The sequence below is a fragment of the Eupeodes corollae genome, chromosome 1 (assembly GCF_945859685.1).
Source record: "Eupeodes corollae chromosome 1, idEupCoro1.1, whole genome shotgun sequence".
Lineage (NCBI taxonomy): Eukaryota > Metazoa > Arthropoda > Insecta > Diptera > Syrphidae > Eupeodes > Eupeodes corollae.
Window position 1 is genome coordinate 238,009,174 of NC_079147.1, and position 27,928 is coordinate 238,037,101.

At 35.0% G+C, this 27,928-nt stretch overlaps 1 protein-coding gene across 24 annotated transcripts in view; it reads left to right on the forward strand.

Moving 5' to 3' along the window:
- The first annotated feature begins 1,356 nt into the window (after positions 1-1,356).
- Positions 1,357-27,928, forward strand: part of LOC129941495 (cell adhesion molecule Dscam2) — a 259,928-nt gene continuing 233,356 nt past the window's right edge. For 23 of the 24 annotated variants that reach the window (XM_056050146.1, XM_056050154.1, XM_056050158.1 and 20 more), the window contains exons 1-2: positions 1,358-1,597; positions 27,177-27,618. In XM_056050146.1, coding sequence (XP_055906121.1) covers positions 27,564-27,618 — 55 coding nt within the window. In that variant the 5' untranslated portion in view covers positions 1,358-1,597; positions 27,177-27,563. Of the gene's footprint in view, positions 1,598-27,176; positions 27,619-27,928 lie in introns of all 24 variants that reach the window. The other variant, XM_056050163.1, reaches the window with a different exon arrangement.

Here is a 27,928-nt window from a genome sequence, read left to right on the forward strand (position 1 = left end):
GATTGCAATGATTTAAGACCCCATGGAGTTATTTGCAGTCACTTCAGGGTTGGCAATAACGTAGGTACATCAAATATTTGTAAGGACTGTAAAAGAATACAGAGACAGCAATTAATTTCAAAAAAAAATTCAAATGAATACCTGAAGTCTCAAATATTTGCAATAAATTGATTTCAAAGTAAAGTAATTGGTAAGGTCAAATAAATAGTAATTGTATTTCATTTAAAGCCCTTGTCTTCAATGAAGCAAACTTTTAATTGAAGCTACAAAAGATTACATTCACAAAAGATTGAATTCGTTTGTAAGCTGATAGAAAGGATGAGCATTAATCGTACTCATATAATTCTCGATGGAGGGTACATTCTAGGGGAAATTTTATAGGGGATAAAACCTTTATGTAACACATTTATTTACTTTTAGCCGATAATAGTGCAACGGCTACTTTATGATTTACCTTGAGAAAACACACTACAATAATTCGATGGTAACTTTAAACATTTAAAAACTTTCGTAATTAACTTATGAATTTGCGTGCTTTTTATTTTAAATTACTGCTTTTATTTAAATTACGATATTTTGACAAGTAGCGGGATGATGCTAACAAGATAGCTTGTATCTGTTTATCCAGAAATGCCCAGAAAATTCAGATAACGTAATTTCATACACATTATAGAGCTAAATAATTTAAAATTGAAAGGCATGATTTTTAGACTTTTCTGTTGGTAAAATAAATCAATTTCTTTTTAATCTAAATCTATAAAAACAGAAATTTCTCTTGTTTTTGCATTCCATGGGGCAAAATAAATTGATTTATTTTTTATTTAAGACAAAATCTGCAGATCTTTGTACTCACACTTATACAATTAAAAAACAAGTGTTGGAAATTACCTTAACACAATGACGTTCCATGCGTCACGAGAAAAAAAAATCAATTTTTGACGAAAATCTGAATTTACCGATGGAAAACTCTATTAGTCATACATTTTTATTTCAAATGCAATACGTGACCATAATTCTTTTCTAAAGCCCACAAAATGCATACATTTCAAAGAGAAACAAAAGAAAACAATCAATTTTGCGCCAAAAACAACTGCACCTGTCTACCTCCAACAATTTACCAAGAAAGACAAAATCAAAACAAAATCCCACACGAAAAAGACCCGGGAAAGACATAACCAAAATAAAAACCAAAAAACCCACAAAACTTGTTAAACAACAACTCACTTTTAAGAGAAAACCTGCTCACGCTTCCCCTTCACAAAAGAGAATTTATTTAACTGTCAAATATTTGACAGCTAGTGAGAGACTGAGAAACATTAGCAAAGAACAAATATATTTTTATTCACTATTGTCCCTTTCAGTCATCGTCGAGGCGTCGTCGGGCAGATTTCTTTCAAGGCGTAGCTCTACGCGAATTTATAGTTCCGGTTCGTGTACACACTTGAATGAGTGTTCTCATAAACCACCCCTGTGCGGATTAATATAAATTCATAAAATCTTCATCAAAATTTGGATTACATTTTTGGATTATCACACTTAATTGGATTACATTGGATAAAACGAGCAATTTTGTTTGGATATTTTGCCAACTCTAACGGTAAGATAACGAAAATTGAAAGAAAAAACCGTGTATCGGATCGGTCACCACCCTGAAAAAATAACCAACAAAAAAAAAAACTCCTCAGACAGTGTAACTTTTTCATTGCTTAGCCCCCGACTTTTAAGCTGAAAATCGATAGCGTCGAGCTTAATTTTGAACTTCCCGGTTGAAATTTGAACAAATTGTGCCTACTATTAGTTATAAATAATTGTTTTGTGCAAAAATTGAAGAAATTATTGATTTTTCACAGAACTGGGCAGAAAAAAAAGATTCGAGGCTTCGAGGTGGTAGTCCTGGCAACTAACTTAGGGTGTGTACATGTGTTTGCGCTGAGAAACTTTTTTTTGCAGCCAAAATCGCGACAATTCCTGTGGGTGGGTCCGTTTTTAAATTGAAATTAATCCACTGTTGGGCGCCATTTATGTGGGAAATTTCACATAAATCGAAAGATAATCTCGACATGGATGTGATTTTGATAGATTTTTGAGGAATTTTGCAAATTTTTATTCAAAAATTCACAAATGAAAATAATTTTTCATTGTCGAATGCGTTTTCTATGATTTGCGCAGGATCCGAATTGAGATTTGTATATCTTCTTAGTTGGAAATGCTGTGACTTTTTGAAGGTCCTGCTCGCACTTGTGCGGTTTACTACTGACAAGGATGTAATTTGCAACTATATTTAGTTCTGTCTACACTCGTACAGAATAGGTATACATACGAGTATACCTTAAGTACCATCTACCATCCCTTTGTGCTTTGTGTGCCTGAGCCTGAGATCTGTGCTGTGCCTGCCAGCTCGACTGTGATGTGCCACCATGACGAAGATGGCGAGGGTTTCTTTATTTTTTTATGAGTCTATCTCAAAGGATGTTCACCCTCAGATATATGTATAGATGGACACATAAATGGATCAGTCGTTATTTGACCTCCAACGAGTGTAGAAGTGTTTTTATTCATATTTAGTTTAAAGTTAATAAACAGTGCAAGTTAAGTTGTAAGTAAAGTTGGCAGTTTGCCACCAGAAAATCAACAATTTGATAGCCCAGTGGAAGTGGCGTCCGGAAGCAGATCCAAGGGTCGTGGGTTCGATTCCCAGCCGGAGGCAACGAAAAATTTAATTGCTTTTTTTCACAACAGAGAAATTGTCGATTTTATCTGTTGGGAAGAAAAGGAGATGGAGAAGGAGAAAAGAGCAGGGGTATCGAAAGATACCTCTGCCAACACATCGTTCGATGCTGCGGTGGTGCCAGCAGCGGTACCGCAAGTAACTGCAACAACATCAGGTCAGGCATCTGACCAATGGATGAAAGTAACAACAACCAAAAAAAGAAAAATCAAGAAGCATAGCCCAAATAAAGTGGAGAGGGCCAACTCCGCTAAACGGCGGGATATGAGGAAAGAGATGGAGGGTGGTAAAGGAGGAATTACCACCGAAAGTGAGTTCTCAGACTACGCCGAGTCTGAGAAAACAGAGTATGTTTCCGAAGGCGGAGAGGGGCTCTTCAGGTCTCCGAATATGCATTTAATCATATCGGAGCCAGAGCCAGTCCCGCCGACAACGAAGGCTTTGGAGGTAGAGGCGGACCTCCAAGAGGAGACAACGCTTGTAAAGGCCCTGCAAGCCAAACAAGCAAAAATAAGCCAATTTGAGGAAAACCTCAAAAAGCTCAAGGAGGAAATGGAGCCCCTCCTCAGCCAGTAAAATTAAAACAAGAGGCGCGCCGTCAACAAGAGGCAGCTCAACGGCAACAAAAACAACTGCAGAAAAAACAACTACAGCAAAAACAACAGCAACAACAACCACAGCAGCAAAACCAACCACAAACCAAGCCCGCTACCAAAAACACAGGAGCGGAGCAAAAGAAAAAACCGCCATCAGCAGTGACAGGCCCAAATGTTGAGGGCCCATCGACCTCAACTAAAGCATTGGAGCAGCAACAACAGCAGCAGAAACAGCAGCAGCAGAAACAGCAGCAGCAGAAACAACAGCAGCAGCAGCAGCAGCAACAGCAGCAGAAACAGCAGCAGCAACAACAGAAACAACCACAGCCCAAGAAAGAAAAAATACCACCGATAAGAACTCATAGAGTTGACCTGGACGACATAAAACAGGTATGTAAGTCGGCCACTAAGGGCAAATTTTTAATTAAACTCTTAAGCGAAAAAGAAAAGAATTATTCGGTCCAGTGCTTCTCACTGGCCGAATACAAGCTTGTGAAAGAATTGTTAAAAGAGGCCACAGCTGAGTTCTTCAGCTACACGCCAAAAAGTGAAAAGTTTAAGACGGTCCTTCTGAAGGGCATAAGTTCCTGCACGGAACCGGAGGAGCTCTTAGCTGAGCTCCGCCAAAAAGCCAGTGACGATCTCGATTTTATCGGGGTCAAGCCTTTCACTACGGTGAAGTCAAGACGAGGGGGTTATAGGCTGCCAATGTTCCTCGTAACATTATCGCCCCAAAGTAGTTTGAATAGTGTCGAGAGAATCACAACTCTCGACAATCAAGCTGTACGCTGGGAGACATTAAAAAGGCACGACGACATTCTACAATGTACGAAGTGCCAGAGGTTTGGCCATGCCAATGCCAACTGCAATATGCAGTTGCGTTGTGTGAGGTGCGGAGAAACCCACAAAGAAGGAGAGTGCAAGCTGGGGAATGAGCGGGTTGAGGATTTGACCCTGCTCAAGTGTGTCCTTTGTGGAAACCAAGGGCACCCGGCTAACTATAGGGGTTGCCCTAAGGTCCAACAAATGAAACAGAAACAGGCCAGTCAAAAAGCTGAAAAAAGTCGAACAGTTAGTCGACAGGCTCCAACACAAAAATTCGTAGATCCCAAATTTTCCTACGCCCAAATGGTGTCAGGGAATGGGAACACGAGACAGGCTCCACCAACGGTTGCCCCAAAGGCCCCTGTGCCTAAGGCACCAGAGGTGCAGCCTGACATTGTAGCCTTGTTGTTGAGCATTCAAGGTCAACTAACAGGACTGCAAAGTCAGATAAAGGAGCAAGGCAAAAGAGTAGATCATCTCTACTCTTTGTTGCCTGGCCTGGCGCAATTTAGATCATAATGGGCGCGCTGCCGGAGACGCGCCTTAAAGTCCTAGCTGTGAATGTAAATTCACTGATTAGGATTGAACGAAGAGCTAATATGTTCCAATTGTTGACAGACTACAGTCCCGATGTGTTTATGGCTAGCGAAACTAAGCTAAACCACAAACACAAATTGACTCATAAAAATTACAATATCGTAAGAAGAGACCGGCCCGACTCCACTCAAGGGGGTGGTGTCGCTCTCTTTATACGAAAAGGCATTAATTATAAAGTCATATACAACAATGAATTGCGAAAGCTCAAGACGCTAGAAGTTTGCGTTGTATGCATCTCTCTCACTCAAGGGAAGCGGATGTATATGATTGCGGCTTATGCGGCTGGAGCTCCGCAGGTTACTTACTTTGCTTCAGAACTCGAGATTCTTTTTAGGGAACTTAAACTGAGCTTGGAAGAAAACTATTTCATCTTGGCCGGTGATTTGAACGCAAAACATGAAGATTGGGGAAATCAACATAGTAATCCCAGAGGTAATCATCTTTTTAATTTGATGAATCTTTACAGCGTTGAGTATGGCGTCGACCTGCTGGCTACTGAAAGGCCATCGTATCCAAGAAGCGGCTCCTTTCTGGACCTTTTGCTGTACGACACCAGACTGACAGTTACAGACAAAGTGGGTAATCACCCGCGAAACTGCTTACAGACAGTCGAGTACGACAGTGATCACTGCGGACTGGCTGCTGTAATGCAGATTCCGAACGAACGCGTGGAGTTGGAGGAATACGTTCCAACGCATTCTTACAATTACAGTAAGATGCGGTGGCCTCGTTTCACCAATGCCCTAGCGAGAGAACTTCGTTCGAGTGACATAGCCCCACCAAACAACAGAAACCTGACAAATACAGAAATTGACCAACATTTACAACAGATGGACGAAACAATAAAACGAACGATGGAACGGACAATCCCAAAGTACAAAGCACGGGACCAAATGGACGCTTACAGAAACGCGACAATTGACGCACTGCGAAAGCACAAGAGTGGCTTACTGACAAGACTCAAAAACTTGTACAGACGACTTACAGACCCACACGACTTGGAGGTTAGGACACTGAAGTCGTCAATAAAAAATGTCAATCTGTTGATTAAGGAGAACTACAGGCTATCAATTAACAAGTACTGGGACCGCAAGATCCGGTCAGTTAATTCGAGCGACCCTAGTATGTTCCCTAAAATCAACAAGATATTCAGAAAAAAGAACGACAATGACCTTCCGAGTCTGAAACTCCAAAGAACCGAAGAAAACAGAGACGTACTCATGACAGCGCAAATAGATCCAGAAGAAGCCATCTTTGACGATGACTTTTATATAATTGAAGATCCGAAGGAAAAAGTGGAGGCGGTGGGAGCTGCTTTCCAGCAAGTGTACAAGGTGAATGTTAGCATTCGCCCCAACCACGACCTGGAAAACAGAGCCCTACTTAATCACTTTTACCTCCGTAATGATATCACACACTGGCGATCTGAGAACCGCGGTTTCATGCGGTTCAATGACGATTCCTTGGCAAATGCCATAATCGCCGAGCAAACGGGACCAAGTCCCTTGTTAGTGACGAAGGTTGAGCTTCAGCTCATCTTCAACTCAATAAAAAACAAAAAGTCAGCAGGTGTCGATGGTATATCCAACGTTGTACTAAGACATTTACCGATGGAAGCAATTGACATTTACACCACACTCTTCAACAATGCACTGAATAATGCATATTATCCAGTGCATTGGAAGACCGCTGTGGTTCATCCTCTCCCGAAAAAGGGAAAGGACAACTCCAACCCGTCAAATCTTCGGTCGATAAGTCTTCTTCCGAGCATCAGCAAAGTTTTCGAAAAGATCATTAATAAGGCTCTGACTAAGTGGGCTGCGGACAACAAAATAATTCCGGATAAACAGTTCGGGTTCAAGGCGGGTCATGACACAATTCATGCTGCGTCTAAACTCGTTTCTGATATCCAATGGAATAAATCAAAACAACAATGCACAGGTGCTGTTCTGGTTGATTTGGAAAAGGCCTTTGACACCGTATGGTTAGAGGGTCTTTACCTAAAACTGAGCAGGCTTGGCATAAGCAAGCCATTGTTGTATATACTTTATGATATGCTTAACGGTAGAAAGTTTGTTGTCAAAAGTGGCAATGTAACTTCTACCACAACATTCTCAATTAAAAATGGTCTTCAACAGGGAGCGGTGAATTCGCCGATTCTCTTCAGCATTTACACCAGCGATCTGATAGGTAGTCTTACAAAGGCAATTGCGTACGCCGACGATCTAATTGCGTACAGAACGGCCCAAAAGGTTGAGGTTATTAGAATTCTCTTGCAGCGTGATTTCGACAAGATTCAGCGATATTGCGACGACTGGAAACTGAAAATAAATGTCCAGAAGTCAGAGACAATTCTGTTCCGGACTCCGTTGGCTAGGGCCACGAGGGATACGTGTAAGAATTGGCGCAAGATGGTCATCGTTGATCTTCACGGGCAGCCATTAGCGAGCAAAAGTGTAGTGAAGTACCTCGGTATCTGGTTAGATCAGTATTTATATTTCGACAGACATATAAATGCTGCTCTGACCAGGGCCAGAGGAGCCTTCGCTCTGACGAAACGACTGTTTTTTAGCAGTCGGCTTGACCCCAGAGTGAAGGTAATTTGCTACATGGCCCTCATACGGCCAATGATCGTTTATGGTTGTCCTGTGTGGTTCAACGTTGCCCCTTCCCAGATGGAGAAGTTTCGGGTGTTCGAGCGGCAGTGTTTACGACGCTGTACCGGCTTATATCGAACAGCCGAATCTTCTTATGTGCATTACTATTCAAACGAGGTCCTATACAACGGGGCTCGAATCAACAGAATTGACAATTTCGTGATAAAACTCGTTCGAGGTCACATTGCAAGAGCTATGTCTTCGACCAACAATTTAATTTTCGGGGCGTTCTATCCGAACGACGAGTATTTAGAGAGTGCACGCTTGAGCGGCTTCATTCCACCAGAGGCATTCCTCTTTTTAGACAAATGCGGTCTGATACAGGATAGATTGGCAGTCCCGTTAATCTACCACGTCAGACGAAGAACCGTGGATAGGCGACTCCTGTACAATCGGGACGTCATGGCACAAGGCGGAGCAGAGCTCCTTCGGTTCAGTAGGGCTGTGTCCGAACGGGACCGAACTGATAGGGTGAAGCAGGAGAACCAGTTTTGGTGGCTTCAATCGGCACTTGATATTGGGTAGTCGGGATGGGGTTTTAAGCCTTGGCCGGCTTACATACTTGTTTTATGTTTAGGGTTTAGTTTTAAGTAGAATAGGCATGGTGGCACGAAAAAAAAAAAATTAAAAAAAAAAAAAAAAAAACAAAAAACAAAAAATTAAAAAAAAAAAAAAAAAACATTAAAAAACATTAAAAAAAAAAAAAAAAAAAATAATAAAAATAAAAATAAAAAAAAAAGACAACAAAATATGAAAAACAAAATGTTAGATAGTTAGATTTGCTGCTGTGGTTGTTCTAGTTTTAAGTAGTTTATAGGTAGAATAGGTAGTTTAAGTTAGTTTTTAAGTTTTATTTAAGGACCTTATTTTAAGTAGTTTGTAAGTAAAAATAAATAAAAAAAGGTTATTGATATTAGTTTTTTCAAAATTTTCTAATAAAAACAAAACAAATAAAATTTAAATTGAAGTAAAATAGATCTTAAGGCCGAAAGGCATTAGTAATTAGTGTTATAGTTTAGCTTAGAGTGTCCGTATGGGACCATTAAGTTAGTTGTAAGTTATGGATAATTAGGCTAGTTTTATGAATTTTTGTCTAGCTTTAAGATAGGTTTAAGATGGAATAAATAAAAATGAATTTATAAAAAAAAAAAAAAAACACATAAATGGATGGTGGTGGCTTTGGGTTGTTGTATAGTTTTTGCTGTGTACTTTATTGTTGTTGTTTTTGTTGATGATTTAAGGGTGCCTATTTCATTAGTTTTGCCCAGGGCTTAGTTCGTTGATATAATTCATCTCTATTGATGATGAATAGGGGTTTCTATGTGATCTTAGCACTTTTGTTAGAACTACTATATCAGGTAGGAACAGAGTACACAGATGGAAGATATTCGGTCGGGAGATGATGCGATATAGATGATATACTTGTACAAGAAAATGAAGAGGTTCTTTCTTTTGAAGTACATATGAAGTACTTATGAAGGTAGGTAGGCATTTCGTTACTTCTGCTTTCTTTTTTTTTTAGCTGGTGTTGAGATTTACAAACGAACCTGTCTTCTTCATATCCTATTTCTTGTATTTCTTAATATTTTATTAGTATGGGCGTGTAGAAGAAAAAAAGGAGATTTGACGATTCTTTGGAATCGGTATTGCATTTATTGGAATTTTCGACTTCTTATACTCGTATGTGCAATAAAAAAAAGTTTGTTTGATTTTAAGTCCCTCAAGGTTTTATTAGTATACACAGTTTCTAAGAAAAAGGATGAAAGTCTTTGAGAAGGACTTATGAGGTTTAGTTGCAAGGTGAATACCGTTAAGAGGTTATTATTTGTATTTATTTTCGCACGAAGATTTTGGGATTTTGAAAACTTCCTAAATTGAAAAGTGGTTTGAAAATAATGTCGATGTCGGGGTGATTATGATGAGTTGCTTTTTGCCTATGGACACCGCATAAAGATAGAATTTTATTTTTCTTGGTTTTCAAGTCTGAAATATCCCGACGGGTGTCGATATTAAACACAAACTGACTTACAGTTTTGTTTCCGTTTACGCGTCGGGAGACTGTTGGGCTCAATGTACAATTTTTTTCTTTTTTTATAAAAAAAAAACTCCAAAATTGTCTGGTTTCACTGACATTTATTATATAAGCCATAAAATCCCAATTATATGTAAGAAGGTGCGCTGCTCTGGTAGCCTTGAAACTCCATTGGCTGCATTCAATCATCAATCAGACCGATTGGGTACCCGGATAGCTTTTGGTTAGTGTTTTAAGTGTAAAAGAAAAGCTTATCCAAAAACGCTGAGATGTTAACAAAAGAATCCAAAAGCATCCAAGAATTTCTGAGTCTCTGACAAAACAACTGATTTTAACATATTGTTTAAGCAGTATTCACACGAGCGCGACCAACGAACGACGAATGAATTACAAAATGTGTGTTTTTATACGTTTGAAGACATATTTCCACACAAATTCTTTACAAAACGATAGCAATATTTTTTTTAATTTGATTAGTGTACTTTTACTTTTCAATATCATATACATCTTAATAAATTTAAGAAAACAAATTTATTCGTCGCGAAAAAGTTGTAGTTGATACGAACTGTCAAACTTTATTCGCGTTCCACATTATTCACACTCGCAACGAATAAAATAATCGCGCGTACTTAACCTTAAAAAAATTATTCTTGTTTTGGTTTCGGTGGTGAATGGTGTTTGGCTGTCAACGTCAAACTTCATTCGAGAAGTATTAAAAACTCTCATGTGAAAGAAATGTCAAAATCGACGAATATTTATTCATTCGTTGGTCGTTGATCGTGCTCATGTGAATAGTGCTTTAATTCGAAGATAATTGATTTCAATTTTGAGATTGATTCACAAAGCAAGTGACTACGTAGTCAAAACTCAACTAGCTTTGTGCATGCAAAATTTGCACTACAAAGCTAGTAAATCCGGAACTGTCATATTAATGACAAATACAAATATATAAAATAAGGAACATTTGTGTTTTCAGAACTTTAAATATTTTTTTTTCTTTTTAAATTCAATAAAACCAAATAGAAGATTTAATATGATTGATTTATGTTTGCATTTAAATACCGAAAGATTAATTTCATTTTGAATTCTTGTGTCCTTATTGAGCAGCTGATTGTGAAACGTCATACCAGCGTGCACTAACTTTGTAGTCGAAATTACTACTACTTTTGTAGCTAGATTTAGCCAATCAAAATCCCTTGACTACGTAGTCACTAGCTTTGTGAATGCGACCATTGTGTTTAAGAGAGTGCATATAAATGTCAAATAAATTACTTTGAACTGTCTTAAATTAGCAATTTAATACATTTTGACAGATCGTGAATAGCATGAAGTTGGAGGCGCTTAAAAATGTTGTCTTCATCAAATTTTATCTGGAAAAACTTTTGGATTATTCTTCTTGATATTTGTATTTTCAAATATCAAGGAGTTTCACCTTCTCAAAAATGTTTAATGAATATTTTATGGGTTAAAATTAAAATCACTCACTTTTGCTGTGAGAAATTTTAGACTTGAATTTGCATGATTCTATTTCTCAAGAATTCTTTATCGTACAATTGCTGAGATTGAATAGTTTATATATATGTCATTTTTCTGATCTATCATCTTAGCAATATAAAATGGACAACTCAAACGTCACTTAACATTTTAATATTTGAGCCTTCCCTTAATATAAATGAAATTTTAAAAGCTGAAGCAATGTCCTTAATTTGGGATTATAATCCAAGTCTGTATTTCTTAAAATGTGCACTTTTTTCACGTTTAAAAAGGTTGCGTTAATATCCTCAAATGCTTTTCAAATTAGCAGAACATACAAATATTTGTATTTAAATTCAGAAAATTTTGAAATCTGCTTAATAAGTAATTCAGATTTTTCAATTCAAATGAATAAAACTGTGCTTGTCAAACATATTTAAAAATGTGAACGTTATTTATGTTTTTTTTTAAGGAATTGATTTATTTGTAATAAGGGCTCTGCGCCTCAAAACTTTTCAACTAAAGTAAATTCCTTAACGTTTTTTGAACACTGCCTAAAATAAAAATGATTCTGAATTGGGTTATGATACGGATTCGAGTTTTGAACTTGGAACTTGCCTTAGATAGACACAATCCTAGAAATGTTTTCCATTGTTCTTTTTTTTAATTCCACTGTAGTTTAAACATTCGTTGTCTCAAAGGTCAGTTTAAAAATTGAGTCTCAATATCTGATCCGTGATTTTATCTTACTGATTTCCGTTGATTAAATGAGTTTTAACGTTCCATCAAGAATTCTCTTCATATTCAATTAAATTTCAACATATTATATAAACCTGTAACCACCTTTGAACCTTGCTCAACTCACCAAAATCAGGAAGTTATAATTTGAATCTCTCATAACGTAATGAACCACAATGGGTCATCTTGCCCTGAATTTCTTGCTGGTATTGAGAACTTTCCTTTTAGATTGATTAAGAGTTCGAATCAAAACATTTAGCAACCGATTACAGAATCCCATTAGTTGGCTTTTAAATTTGAATCAAATGTCAATTTTGGCAATCATGATAAATTATATTAAAACACCCTCTCGTGAACGCTCTTTTCTGCTCAAAACTACAAATTTTGACAACAATAGTGGATGATTGGCAGTTTTCGTCAAGGTTGGGAACGGACCTAGTATTTTATATAGCCTTTTGGATTGAAATCCGAACGTGGTGTCAAAATGACAACTCAAACAAAACTTGAGTATTTAATGGATGTATTCAGTTAGATTGCAATCGTTATCGAATAAACAATTTGTTCGCATAGGCTTAGCATAAAACCGTTACATTTACTAATGTACATACATTTTATTAGCAAAAGGTATAGGTACATATGTTTGTACTAACGTAAAAATTTGTCTGTCTCTTTATTCATAACTTTCAAAGTCAAGCCATAGGCATTGCCATATTACACCCTAAAAAAACCAAAGCACAGCCTGAGTACTCTAAGCACTGTTGGGCACATGTTCCGCACATTTAATATTAAATTTTATTTCATTTATCCTGTCTGTGTCTGTGCCTCTGCGGTATGTGCCATTCAGTAAGCAATATATTCTCCCTCGCTGGCTGTCGCGCTCTTTTAACAAAAACACGAAACGATCAAACGGTTAAGCCGTTTGTGTTTAATTAAGGGTTCCCTCTATTCAAGAGTAAAAGCATAGGGTAAAAAACAAAAACAAAAAAAAGATACACCACCAACAAAATTCTTGACAAGTAAATGTACCTACATACTTTTTTTTATTTTATTGAGTATTTGAATCAAAATCCTATTGCCATAGTGACCAGCGCTGCCGGAATGAGTACTAAGGGAGTATTCGTACTCCCCTTGCCTTAAACGTACTCCCGTACTCCCCTCTCTTTAAATGTACTCCCCTCAAAAATATTTTAAAGTCTATTTTGTTTAGTATTTATGTTTTATTTTAAAGTTCATTCTATCATATTTTAAATTTTCATTATTTGTTATTAATTATTCTGAACAATTTTATCTAGTATGACAAACCCTTAATGCTCTGAATGTCTGAATGCATTCATTTTTTTCTATCGTGACCGTTGCCAGTATATAAGAAATATTTTTTTTTGCGTTTTAATTATTTATTGTTTTGTTTTATGTATACCTGGAATTTGAGTACAAATATAAATGTTTAATAAAGTGGCATTTAAAAAAAAATCAGTGTTTTTTTGTGCGTACTCCCTACCAACGTGAAATACTCCCCTTAAAACCTTTGATATACTCCCCAGCAAAAATTTAAAACGGCAGCGCTGATAGTGACATTCAAGTCAAACTGAAAGAGAAGAATCAGAAGAGACGAGCGATATCCACCGAGAATGAGAAAGAGTGAGTGAGGGGATGAAAATAACATGAATATTATGTAATTAAGAGGGGTTAGCTTTGGATGAATGGCAATGGCGAATATACGATGGCCATGGCGGCGAATGGCTGACCGTTTAGATTCAACAGACAGATGGCTTCCAGATTTTTGCTTGCTCATGCTCACCTCATGACTCATAGTCATAACAAAAAAAAAGTATAATGAGGGAATGGATTTATGAAAATTATACCATCCTCGTACGGACTTCAAAATGAGTAACCATGAAAAGATGTACAAATCTACTTAAATAAGTTAAAAAAATATAAACCCTTTAAGCTGCTTATTGCCATCCTTTGATTTAGATTTTAATCTCAAATATCTAACGGAAGTCACGAAATGATGCTAGTACTTGTCTCGTAGTCTCTTTTTCGGAGTCGCATTTTTAACTGGGCCAAAAAAGGTTAATGTAATAGGCTCTGTGTTATTTTACTTTTTACTTTATTTGAATTATGTTAAGATTTCATTTTAAATAGTTCACTATCACTATTTATACAGCTGTAATTTTGACATTTGACAAGCTTAAATTACACCATTATACCAACTCTCTAACAACGCAGTGAAGTTTTTAAAATGCACTACAAGAATTATGAATATTTAGCTGTCACGAAGACTTTATTTTAAAGGTTCTGTTTTGGCCAAGACGAGCCAAGCCTGACCGCTAGATTAATTCAAAACATTCTAATCAAAAGCGGCCCCTGCAACGCATTTACCGGACGCAATGCAAAAAGTAGCTAAATTTTTAGCTTTTCTCTCCGGTAGGTTTGTTGACATCATTTTTCAATAATAGGCTTGTTCGATAACATGGTACATCACTGTGATCCGAAATCGTTCTGAAGAGGTTTGTTCTGTCCACATAAGTTTAGTTGTCACGAGATTAAGGTGTTTAATCGCTGTACTTAATAACTTAATAATCCCCTTTTTCTTAAAGCTGTGTGTTTTTTTATAAATAATTTTTAATCAAACATAACTAAGCAAAAGGAAAACAAATAAATAAATGCGAAAACTAACACTTTAGTAACAAATAGAAATAAAATATGACAGTTCTTCAGTTTTCTTAATTATAGCAAACGCATACAAAGAAGGATTTTATCAGTTCTATAAAATGCTCTGGAGTTCCTCAATATGCACGAGGTTTCAGAAATTAAACAGACCTAGTAATTTTAAGCAATTTGAGTTAAGCTGTCAGAATAACGAAACTTATCAATTGGTTGGGTTACTTCAATCCGTTTTGTTGCTGCAACGCATATGACGTATTCTATTGGTCGGCCTCCTTACAGTCTTTACTTGGATGAGAATAATCATTATCATCGGTCATTTATGACCAATCTTTCTTTTATAGCCTTACTCTCGCTTCTATTTCGGATCCTAATGATGTTAAGAAAAATGCTCAAAGAGCCATAGAGAATATATTATATGTGAAGTCTGCAAGGCAAGGGCCCTTGCTTTGACAAGTCCATTACCGTTCTGACTCTATTGTATTTCGTCCATCAAAATACTCCAGAAGCAGAGGTCGTTGATGTTCAAGAGTAGAAAAACCAGAAGTGTATTATAATATTCCTTCCGCACTTAGAAATGACGAAAGAATTATAATTTACTCGTGTGTACGTCGTCGTAGAGTTCTCTTGAGTATAATTTAAATTAATAACAAACATACGAGAATTCCAATGAAATCATGTACTTAAGTAAAATAATTGTGGAAGTGAGCTAAAAATATTTGTTTCACATTAAAAAGAAACAAAATAAAATAAATTTAATAATATTCCATGCACACAACACTGCCTTACCTTACTCCCCTAAAAACCTACCTACCTCGTCCTATTAACTTTAATTGTTGTTTTATTTCTGTTTTATAAAAATAAAGGCCACATAAAACAGGTTACCGGTATATCGGTTTTAATAAACCTATTTTCGAATGCCTATAAAATAAAAGTATCTGCAATCTTCGAGCTATTGAGCAATAAATGTGGTGTGATGGCGATGTGCAGTGCAGTTCAGTGCAGTACAGTGTATTTCTGCATGTGAATTATTGCATCAACAATGTATGTCGGTTAGGTAGTAAAAGTAGGGTGGAGGCATAAAATGGAATTGAATTTCCACTCTGTGTTCGAGCTATGATGGGGGATGAAATGAGCATGACTGTTCTATACCTACCCTCAACTTACCTAAGTTCTGTGTGTTTAGAGTTGCTCTCTCTTATTACGATATGATGGTTATTTCTATTGTTATATTGTTTGACAGATAGATTGAATTACCTACTGGTGTTAATTTTTGTTCTTGTTTGGGTTCGAATGTGGGTTGTTTTCCACTTCGTTTGATTCTTAAGGGGAATTAAAATGTCATTTGGATAATTTTAATCCTTAAGTATAAGATGGTGTGTTCCTTTTTTGACATTTTAATGAGGAATCTTTCTAAGAAAGAAATTTGAGTTTTTGACAGGAAACAGACTCTCAAGTTGAGGATTTATGTAACTCAGGATGTGACTAATTTTTTTTTACTGCAAACTACAGATTTAAGTTCCAAATCAGAATATTGTCATGTTCCTAAAACACATATTTTTAATCTGACAGTTTTCAGCTTCTTGGTGTTCAACGAAAGTCTAACTGTTGATCTGGTTTATGATAACGCAATCATGCATTTCTTAATTTAATTATGTTCAGCACGAATTTTGAGTAACAAATGTTCGTGAATTTTAACATTTTATTCCTGTAGGCATGTTTGTTGACAGTTGTGAATTGTCAAAACACATGTAAGCGAGTAAGTCCCCGTTTATATGTGTGAACTTAATTTTAACCTATTATTACTTTGTATAAAGCAGAATAAGTGAATAGCCACATTTAAAGATAAGCGAATTGTTGTCCCGTTGTCGATTCCTCAGGTGAAAGATCCAACACATAAAACAAATTAAAAATCATATACTTTACGAACAAATTACGATGAAACAATTACGAAAATAATTTTGTTGATTGGTACCGAGATTAAAAGTGATGAGACATCAAAATGAGTCCACTAAAGTATACAGTGTCGGAAGAGGTTCTAAGTATTAACCGGTTTTGTGGAGTGAAGCTCTATATGACGAATTTATAATTTATGTTTGACAGGCCAGAATGTCAAAAAGGGTGCATGTATTGAGGATATAATCTACAAAGTTTTAAACGATTACTTGATATTTTTTTTAAATTTTGATTTTGATCAAAACATTTAGTAACTTACTAAATCGATATAACTTCTAACTTTCTGACATTTGATCCCAGGGATGTTTTTCTTTCTTACTATTGTTAACAACCGATTACTAAAACATTAGAATTGTTACGATGATGTAATACCTTGAGATCATCGATTAGTTTCTAAGTCATTATTTAAGTGTCAAATAGATACGATATACTGTTGTTGACATTGGTAAACGGTGATTTTTTAAGAGCTTGAGAACTTTGCAAAATCTCATCGATTCTTTATTTGAAACGTTAGATTGGTCCATGACATTTACTTTTTGAAGATAATTTCATTTGAATGTTGACCGCGGCTGCGTCTTAGGTGGTCCATTCGGAAAGTCCAATTTTGGGTAACTTTTTCGAGCATTTCGGCCGGAATAGCCCGAATTTCTTCGGAAATGTTGTCTTCCAAAGCTGGAATAGTTGCTGGCTTATTTGTGTAGACTTAAGACTTGACGTAGCCCCACAAAAAATAGTCTAAAGGCGTCAAATCGCATGATCTTGGTGGCCAACTTACCGGTCCATTCCTGGAGATGAATTGTTCTCCGAAGTTTTCCCTCAAAATGGCCATAGAATCGCGTGCTGTGTGGCATGTAGCGCCATCTTGTTGAAACCACATGTCAACCAAGTTCAGTTCTTCCATTTTTGGCAACAAAAAGTTTGTTAGCATTGAACGATAGCGATCGCCATTCACCGTAACGTTGCGTCCAACAGCATCTTTGGAAAAATACGGTCCAATGATTCCACCAGCGTACAAACCACACCAAACAGTGCATTTTTCGGGCATGGGCAGTTCTTGAACGGCTTCTGGTTGCTCTTCACTCCAAATGCGGCAATTTTGCTTATTTACGTAGCCATTCAACCAGAAATGAGCCTCATCGCTGAACAAAATTTGTCGATAAAAAGCGGATTTTCTGCCAACTTTTCTAGGGCCCATTCACTGAAAATTCGACGCTGTGGCAGATCGTTCGGCTTCAGTTCTTGCACGAGCTGTATTTTATACGGTTTTACACCAAGATCTTTGCGTAAAATCTTCCATGTGGTCGAATAACACAAACCCAATTGCTGCGAACGGCGACGAATCGACATTTCACGGTCTTCAGCAACACTCTCAGAAACAGACGCAATATTCTCTTCTGTACGCACTGTACGCATTCGTGTGGTTGGTTTAATGTCCAATAAAGTAAACTGAGTGCGAAACTTGGTCACAATCGCATTAATTGTTTGCTCACTTGGTCGATTATGTAGACCATAAATCGGACGTAAAGCGCGAAACACATTTCGAACCGAACACTGATTTTGGTAATAAAATTCAATGATTTGCAAGCGTTGCTCGTTAGTAAGTCTATTCATGATAAAATGTCAAAGCATACTGAGCATCTTTCTCTTTGACACCATGTCTGAAATCCCGCGTGATCTGTCAAATACTAATGCATGAAAATCCTAACCTCAAAAAAATCACCCTTTAGTTTGACAGAAATAAAATGTCTAACAACTGTCTTTAATAAATAATTCTGACAAATTCTAACAATTTGTAACCACGACAATTGAACATTGCCATAACAACAATAGTGAAGAATTATTGTTATAACTATTCGAAAAACAACAGACTATGTAGTGTCAAATAGATACGATATCCTTTTGTTGACATTGGTAGTTTGACAGATCAAAAATGTCTAACAACTGTCGTTAATAAATAATTATGACAAATTCTAACAATTCGTAACAACGACAATTGAATATTGCCATAACAACAATAGTTAAGAATTATTGTTAGAACTATTCGAAAAACAACAGACTATCGTTTTACAGGTTTTTTTGAGACGTGTTTTTTAAGTTAAGGGAACTAGTATCTGTCAAAAGAGGATTTATGTTTTGAAAAACTCGTGTATGGTTTGCTATACCTTGACATCATCGAATAGTTCCTAAACTCATTATTGAAGTGTCAAATAGATACGATATCCTTTTGTTGACATTGGTAAGAACTATAGTATTTATCAAAAATAAATGTATGTTTTGAAAAACCCATGGTTTGCTAGTGAGAAAGATATTATTGAATAATATCTTTATATATTTAAAAAATTATATTAAAATCGAAAGAAAATAGCTGAAATTTCGTCTTGTGACAGTTCATACGTAAGATTGACCCTTCTTCATTTTTACTAAATGCGTACAAACATTAAACACACCATATTTTCTGCAAGTTATACCAACCTCAAATTAATTGCAGTCAATTTATTTTTGTTTGCCATACCTACTTAAATATTGGTCTTTTCTTTTTTGAAAAATATCACATTCCACCCCTTACAAAAATATCTATATATTTCGATTAAAAGTCCTTCTCAATCAACGACCGACGCGGCGGCGGCAACCGGTTCCTTTTAATATTCCATTTCCATCAATTCCATAAAATGCCTGTGTCCTGTCTTTCAATACTCTTCATTCACTCAACATAATCTACATCACATACGTCAATTTAATGTAATTAAAGGGGTTCCTAAAATTTGTCTACACTATCTACAAATAAGTATAGATTCCTAAGTTATTCCTAGAAAATATTTCATGCACAATCGAAGCACAAACAAAAAACAAATGATATGGTTTAGTTTTACACTTCCCAAATTGAAGCCCATGACATGAAAGATGAAAGATCCCTTTTGGTTTTGACATGTGTACATATCTACATACATACATATGTTCAATCCACTTTTAAAAAGGCCAAAGCACCACCCTACCATCTAAGGCCTCATTGTTTTTGTCTATGTTTCTTTGAATTTTATATTAATTTTTTTTCATATTTGTACGAAGTGCTATTTATAGTTATTTTTTAAAATCGTCTTTAGTTTAGGGGCTTTTGTGTTAAGGACCATGTCATGGTTTCTCAAAAATCAATTTGTATGGATTTTTAAAATTATCTTAGGCAGCATTCACATAAGCGCAACCAACGAACAACTAATGACTTACAAAATGTGAGTTTATATAAATGTTTGAAGACATATTTCCACCCAAATTCTTAACAAAACAATAGCAATATAGTTTCTATTTGGTTTACTATGCATACTTAAACTTTTCAATATCATTAATAAATTTAAGAAAACAAATATATTAGCCGTTAAAAAAATTGTAGCTGATACGAACTGTCAAACTTTATTCGCGTTCCACATTATCCACACTCGCAACGAATAAAATAATCGCGCGTACTTAACCTAAACAAATTTTGTTGTTTTGGTGTCGGTGGTCAAACTCAAACTTTATTCGCAACGAATTAAAAACTCTTTAAAGTTATTTTAGGGCTTATACAGGCCTTTCGTCCTAAAAAGATTGGCGAATTCCAAGTTTTAGGGCTTGAATTTATTGTGTAAATAGACCTTCTTTCTAAAAGTTCGGATGATTTTCATGCGTTCTAGAAACCAAATCAGCGTACATAAATAGCTTAAGTTAACTAATGTGTTAAAAGCCTTAAGACCTTAGTTGTAATCGCAAATACGAAAGATCGTCGAAGAATTGACAAACTCTGCTGTTCGTCAACACTGTTCGGAAAAGTTCATGGTACTCACAGCTCAAATTTTTCAACCAGTTATACTATGGTGCCAAAAGTGTTTTGGTTTTCAATTCATTTAATGAATTTAAGAATAGTTTCAATTAGTTTTTGAATTATATCATCCAATTCTTTTTAATGACGTAGTTATTTCTTGTGAAATGTCAAAGGATGGCTGTGGTGTCTTTTATTGACACCAACTAAAGTGCCAAATTCACCACAGAAACAAGTGAACCAATGAAAAGAAACACTGAGATTAGTTTTAACAATTTTAATAATAATGATAGTAATAATAAATTAAATTAAAAGTACGAATGGTTAGAGAAATTCAAATTTCAGTTTGTATCTGCCCAATTTGGCAGTTTGGTTTTTCGTACACTTTGAGTTAAGGATTTGTTTTATTCTGGAATTTTCTACTTTAGTTTTTCGTACACTTTGAAGATAAAATGTTGAAAGTTGGAATTCTTCTTCTGTCTTCTGGAAGATCTACCGAGCTGAGTATCGTGTGAAAACATTCCTTATTGACTCTGAACTGCTGCACAGAGCTAAAAAAAATTGTTTTACAAATGTTATACATGATCTTTCTTTTGTTTTAGAAAATTTAATAATTTTTACTCAATTCGAATGGGCTGCTATTATTTCTCAAATATCTTCTTTTGTTAGCATAGGACACTTCTTCGCCTTCACTTTCACTCTCCGAATCAAAGAAAAACGTTTCGAAAAAATCTTAAGATTGAAACTAGATTAAAATAATTTAAAAGAAAACTTATTTGACATTTCATTTTATAGTTCACAATGACTTTTTTTCAACTAAAATTCACAATGGAACTCGTCATAAATTACGTGCTGGCAAATATAATTTGTTTCGACTTGATCGACGATCGACAATCCTCGATTGTATTAAGTTAAGTGATTATTTATAAAAACGAAAACGTTTTTTTTTTCAAACGTTTCAAATAAAGTAAATTTAAAGTTTTGTATTGTGTAGGGTTTTCCAATACGGACTTGTCAACTTGTCCAATCAAAAATGGCAAGTCGCTTTAAAAAGCCCATCAGATTCAATTCTTATCAACTAGATCTTGTATTTGTGTAAACAAAGCTTCTTATGTCAAATACCCCATAATGTGCTCTGAGCGATTTTTAATGATTGAAATATGTGATGAGCGATATGATTGAAACTTCGAACAATCTGTTGTCTCACTGACACGTCAACATCGCACAACGTTTAAATAGACTGTTTCCACTAAACGTGTCTACTAGGGCGATGATTAAGAAAATTCGAGTTAAGGCTCAGTTGCGGTCTGCGACTCCGAATTTCTATAGAAAATTTTTGAAGACGTTGCTGGTTAGAGTACTATTCAACGATAAAAATGTTGAGTTTAATGAAATAGATGACAACGACAGTTCGATGATTGGTATAATGCCTGAAACACAAAAACACGCTTCAGTTTCTGCTTCGTCTGCGTTATGAGGTTGTTTTGAATGACACTTCCAAAATGACATTTCTACAATGACACTTCTGTTTGAGTTTTGAAATCAAAAAAATTTAATTTATCGTGGGGAGTAGCTTACACAGCCTATAATCAATGGGAATCCCTCCTTTGTCACCTTTTTAAAAGCTGTTGAGCTGTCCCTGGCAGACTAAGAAAATATTCAGCAAATTTAAACTAGAGCTTCGGTTTGGAGTCACATTACGTAACATTACGTTATTTCCTTACGTTTGTCAAATGAAACATAAGTTCGAAGCTTCATTGTGATAGTATGCATTGAATTCCTATGGCTGAACTCATAAACGTCAGGTGAAGCCGAAGATGAAGCGTGTTTGTGTTTCAGCCATAAGGGTGCGTTCACAAATTAAATTGAAATTTGTCAAATTTCTATTAGAAAACCCGATATATCAAAAAAAGTACTTACAAATATTTTTTTGTGAAGACTTATTATACTTATACTTATACTTTTTAAATGTAATTTACATTATTATTTTTCTTTAAAAATCTTGTTAAAAAATAAAAGTGTATTAAATTATTATTGAATGTGATGCGTCCATTACAAACAAAAACTGTAAAATTAATTTATTATCTAAATTAGTGTTTAATTTTGAAAATACTTGATTTATAAGAGCCATTACGTGCGACTCAACTTAAATTTTGTTTTCTGTCAAGTATTGGTATTTTAAGGGACTTTTTTAAATGGGTTGCTCTCATATTCCCTTTGCGTTTATAATTAAATTAGGGAAGTGGGTGGTAAAAATTACTATCATGTTTTGATTTATGTTTGAGAAACACAATTTTAATGCTCAGTTCGTAATAATTAAAGTCTTATATTTTATTTTAAATATCCAGTGAGAGGATTAGATACAAATATAAGTAGGCTTGGTTTCTTTTGAGCTGGCTGCATTATACTCGTAGCCGAACCTAACCTAAAAACCTAATAATTATTATTTAACTCCCTTAAAAATAAGCTTTCTGCTATACTATGCTATCGGGAGGAACATTAACAACTTGTACCGGTTCCATGTACATATAAAGTTAGATACATGAAAGGCCATAATCATACTCAAATTTGTAGGTAAAGTCGAATAATAATTAAAAAGACATTATTTATAACTTCTCTGCATCAGGATAACATCATAGTTAGTGGTAGGTTGTGCTATTGTTCCCGTATATTAATGTATATCCCTGTCCTGGTAAATATCCTTTTTTTTGTAAATTTTATAAGCCCGTTTATAGATAGTTCTCATATGTTCTATGTTCCTATAGATCCTTTGTGTTAAGGATCTCTCATCTCATCCCTCATTCGGCCATCTTTGTTTCATTCTTCTCTGTGTATCTATTGATGTTTACATTTGGTACGGTACCGGTTTGTTGACTTTTTCCCTCGACTGTTGTTTTTGTCCATAATGAGGGGTTGCTATATGAAGGCGAGCGACGACGAGGAAGGCAAGGGGGTCCGTTTCCACCCTACTTCTGTATCATCGTAATCATCATCATCAGTCAGCGAACTGGAAAGTGTTCCTCTGTTGAAGTAGGCTTTTATATTATCCAAACTTCTCCTATGCTATGTACTCCAGCTAAGCCCAACTACACCAAAACCTTCCCTGCCTAGTCCCTTCCACATCGTCTCGTTGCTTGTGATACAGGCTCATTTCTAAAAAACGCTTGACCCAATTTTGCCTGCCTGAAGTTGGGTCTTTTTTTTTCATTTTTGCTCGCATGCAAAGATTACGTTGACGTAGAGAAGCATGCTACCCTTTTTCCATTAATGTATGCCCCAAAGTTTACTAAACGTCGCTCGTCGTCGTAGTCGTCAGGACTGCAAGGGGAGTAAAATCCGTTTTCCTTTGTCTGAAGTATAGAAAAACATAGAACTTAGCATAATACGTACTAAATATTGTATTATTATTATTATTTTCCTTAAAATGAAAAAAGGGTGTGTTTTAAGGGTGCTGCTACATTTTTGCTGCTGCAGTCCACTGCTATCTTGTGCGCGCACATTTAGATTACTCATCAGTTATCAGTTCTTACGATGAAATATTTATGCTTTCCAAGTAGCATTTGAGAGCGCCAAACAACAACGACGAGCTTTAGGTTTTATTCGTTTTTGAAATTGGCTTTTTCGTGACAGGTTTTATTTTTGTATGTTGTTTTGTTTTAAGGTGCGTAAAGGATTTTCAAAATCCAAAATTTGCTAAAGGTTATATCCAGAAAAAAGGAGTCGATGACAGGAGTTTTTATTTATGTACGGTAATAAAAAGAAACTCATGTGAATAGAATATTTAGAGGTTGTTGAATTCACCTTTGCTCTTGTGGGAGTAACACTTACTCCCAGTGTAAGGGTTAACTATAGAATTTAACACCGGCGGCGGCCGTTTTATGGAATTCATTTTAAGTCTTTTGGGAATTTGATAGTTATCTTCAAGAATTTCAGAATTCTTGTTTACAATGGAACTACGAATAGAAAGAATGTTTAATGTTTTAAGAGTTAAGGACCTTAAGAGGAGCAACGTTTTAAATTTGTATTGTGTTTATTTTCTAAAAGCTAAACAATTAAAGCACAGTTTACACACGACTGGTGGTAAGTCGTTGACGTTTTATTTCATGATATTCATTTCTGAGCATCTGTCAAAATTAAAAATATGGCGGAAGTAATAAGAAGGTTAAGAAGTCTTACCGAAATGTGTGTTTTGACAGACCTAGTTCAGAAATAAATTGATTTATTTTACCCATGATATTCACTCTTGAGCTTCTGTCAAAATTAAAAATATGGTGGAAGTAATAAGAAGTTTAAGAAATCGTATCAAAATGTTTGTTTTGACAGACCTAGTTCAGAAATAAATTGATTTATTTTACCCATGATATTCACTCCTGAGCATCTGTCAAAATTAAAAATATGGCGGAAGTAATAAGAAGGTTAAGAAATCTTACCGAAATGTTGACAGGCCTAGATCAGAAAAAAATTGATTCGTTTTACCCAGCGAACACACCAATTACTAAACAGCTCTAAAGGTATCTGTCAAACAAATCATTAAATCCTACTTTTTCGAATCAAATTTGAACTTAACTCAACTCCCCGAGCTGATTTTATTGCGACCAGTTAAAGCAACCTTCAAGAATTGGATTGGCTTTACACAAGTTACAAAAAACATTTCACAAGTGTCAATACTATTTTATGATATTCACTCCTCAACATCTGTCAAAATTAAAAAAATACAGCAAGTATTAGCTTTTTAATTGCTAAATTTCAAAATTGTTTCTGACAGCATGATGAGCAGTCATTTTTATTTGTTGAAGTTTGAAATTTTGACACATTATAAGTGTTATTACCTTAGATTTATGTAGTGTGGGGAAAATAAAATCGTTTCGAATTGTAAGTATAGTTTTGACACATTTTCAGAAGGTACTTAACTGATGATTAAAATGTAAAATGATTCATGAAATTCTTGTTACCCATGTTTCAAGAAAAAGAAAGACAAATCACAAAGGGTTTAAAGATTACATACATGCGAGGGTGTATTTTTGTTCTATCTCAAAATAAACACATTACATTACTTCTTAGGATAATCCTATCTATCAAGGAAGCCATTGCCTTAACAATGAATGACAATCGATAAAATCGAAATAGCTTAACTCAAAATACATGTTTCATACCCTATTCCTATTTTACTACCACGTAACTTTGACACACGCATATCCATTTTAATGATATACACCTCCTCAAATAAACGCATTGAAAAAGTCACAAAATAGTCATTGAAAATTGTGTTTAAATTAAAGTTAAATACTGAAGAATAAGGTTGAAAGTTGAATATTTACTATGCACGTTTCAATGACACCTGAAACTTTTGAAAACGCCTTCAACTTTCTTTGAAAAGGGGGGAGTTTAGATTATGATGCGTTTAAATAGTGAGGTTTGTTCGAATACATAATGACATAATAAAAAGAAATGTTTTCAAAACTTTGAAGTTTATCTTCAAGTAATTTCAGCTTTGGTTAAGAGCAATAAGTATAGAAGTTTTAAGTAGTGAAATTTCTTGCATTAGTTTCGAGTATTTTTAGTCTTTTGTTTGTTGTATGCTTTTTATATGTCAAAAAAGACAATCAAATAAAGACACTGGGTAAACGTTTGAGTTTTTAATTCTATTCCCATTTAAAACTAGAAAACGAGGAATAATAACATTATTTTAAGGGCATGTGCACACGAACCATCTATTCATACAAAAAGTACAAATACTTGGACCATTTATAAGTACTATGTTAATTCGTTTACAAGCAGAATTGAGTACGTGAGTTGAAGAAGAGACGAATTTTAGACCTAGGTTTTTGTTATTTAAATTTAAAGCTTGAATTCAGTTGAAATTTAATTGAAGTGACAAGCATCATTAAAAAACACACTTAAGCATCTTGCACATGAGCTACGAACTGCGAACTGTGGATGTTCGCATATTTTGACTTTACTTTCACATGAACTTTATTTCTATTCACAGACAGTGATCAATTTCTAATTACCTTTTACAACAAACAAAACAAGAGTGGTATAATTTTGAGGTTAAGTTGAGCGCGAACAATTTATTCGTTGCATTGTGGATGGTATGTGGAACGCGAATCGAGGTTGACAGTCAGCAGCAACCACACTGCAATTCGTTACTACCAATTTGTTTTTACCGAATTGTAATGTATCAATTGATTTCTTATAAATTAAATGTGTTTTTGCTTGAAATTGGCTTTTTGAAATGTGTAAAATCACGTTTCTTTGTCCATTTGTTGTTTGCTCTCATGTGCAAGACCCTTTATGGGGTCGTTTCGTTGGTAAATCCGAATGTCCGTCATGGAATTGTTGTTTTTTTCTTGTGAAACTTCATGTATGTGCTAACGATTGTGATAGAGCTTACAAATTTCAAGCTAAAAATTGTTAAACAGGTCTTTTATCTTTCTTATATCTGTTAAGGTGACAGCTGACAATTGTATTAGTAATAGTGTAAAGACTAGTAAATCTGCCAAAGAATCTACATTTTCAAATTTTATCTTAAATATAAAAAAACAATTTAAAACAAATCATATGATTCTGCTTTTTCGTCGCAAATGTGGACTAATGGCTGAATCACAAACACGCTTCGGCATCGTCTGCGTTACGGTGGGCCTACTTCGCGTTTGCATTAAATGACATTTCTATTATTTCATCCCTCCAAAGAGTAAATATTTTGTTTGTTGACATTTTTTTACAGCTGTTGAGTCAGACAAAGCAAATGTTCAGATAATTGAACGAGAGCTTCCGTTTGGAGTCACATTACGTTACATTACGTTCTTTTCCTTACGATTCTGCCATAAATTCCTGAGTCGTGCTTATTTCAACTTAACATTTGTTTGCAAAGAGTTAAACAAATCTTTATGTAGAATGGCTTATTTTGGATATATTTTATTTAAAAAATTGACATTCTAACAAGTTCATTAAATCATTTCATGTGTCAAAATGAAGCTAATTCCAAGCAATTGTACGAGTTCTTGCACAAAAATTAAATGTGAACTGTAAATATTTCCAAGTTAATTTTTAAAAACAATCTAATAAACTTTATTATGAATGAAACTTATATTTGTTTGTTTTTCTTTCATTTCAGTTCGCACCAACAACGCGCGTAAATTCGCTTGCGTTCGCGGCGTTCCGTTAATAAAAAAAAATAATAATAAAACTAACTTAATACAAAATCTCGTGTTCGTCCGGGTCAGCTCTAAACAACAGCGATCTTTCGATAGGATCCATCGATCGAGTGTGTGGTGTCTAAATTAAATTTAGTATTATTGTGAAGTGCTATAATTGAAAAATTAATAAATTGATAACAAAAAAAAATAGAGTTAAGAAATTAAGTGCTAAAAAATTTGTATACCCATCTATAGGTATATATTATAAAATCAAGTGTTAAGTGCTTCGAGTGAAGAAAATTAATTCTAGGATTAAAATTAAATCAACCTCGCTAATACATCAGAAGCAGAAAAACTCCATTAAAATGGGATATTCTATTATAAAGTGGATAACTTTTATTGCAGCATTTATTGCTCTAGGTAAGTTTTAAATAATCAACAAAAAATATCAGATAATCAAAATAAAAATCATATAAACAAAATATCACGAAATGACAGCGTCGATTGTTTTCAATTGAGCAAAACAAAAAGTAAATGATGACATGCTGTCTTAATTGAGTGACAGTTGATTTTTGTTGGTTTTTCTCTCTTTTCTCTTTGAAGAAGAAGATCGTCTTCGGGTGTGTTTTTGTAATTAAATTAAGGGTTGCCACTTAAAACTTATTCAACACAAAACATAATATTTCAAACTGTCAAATAGATTATGAACACTGTCACTGTCTGTCATAAC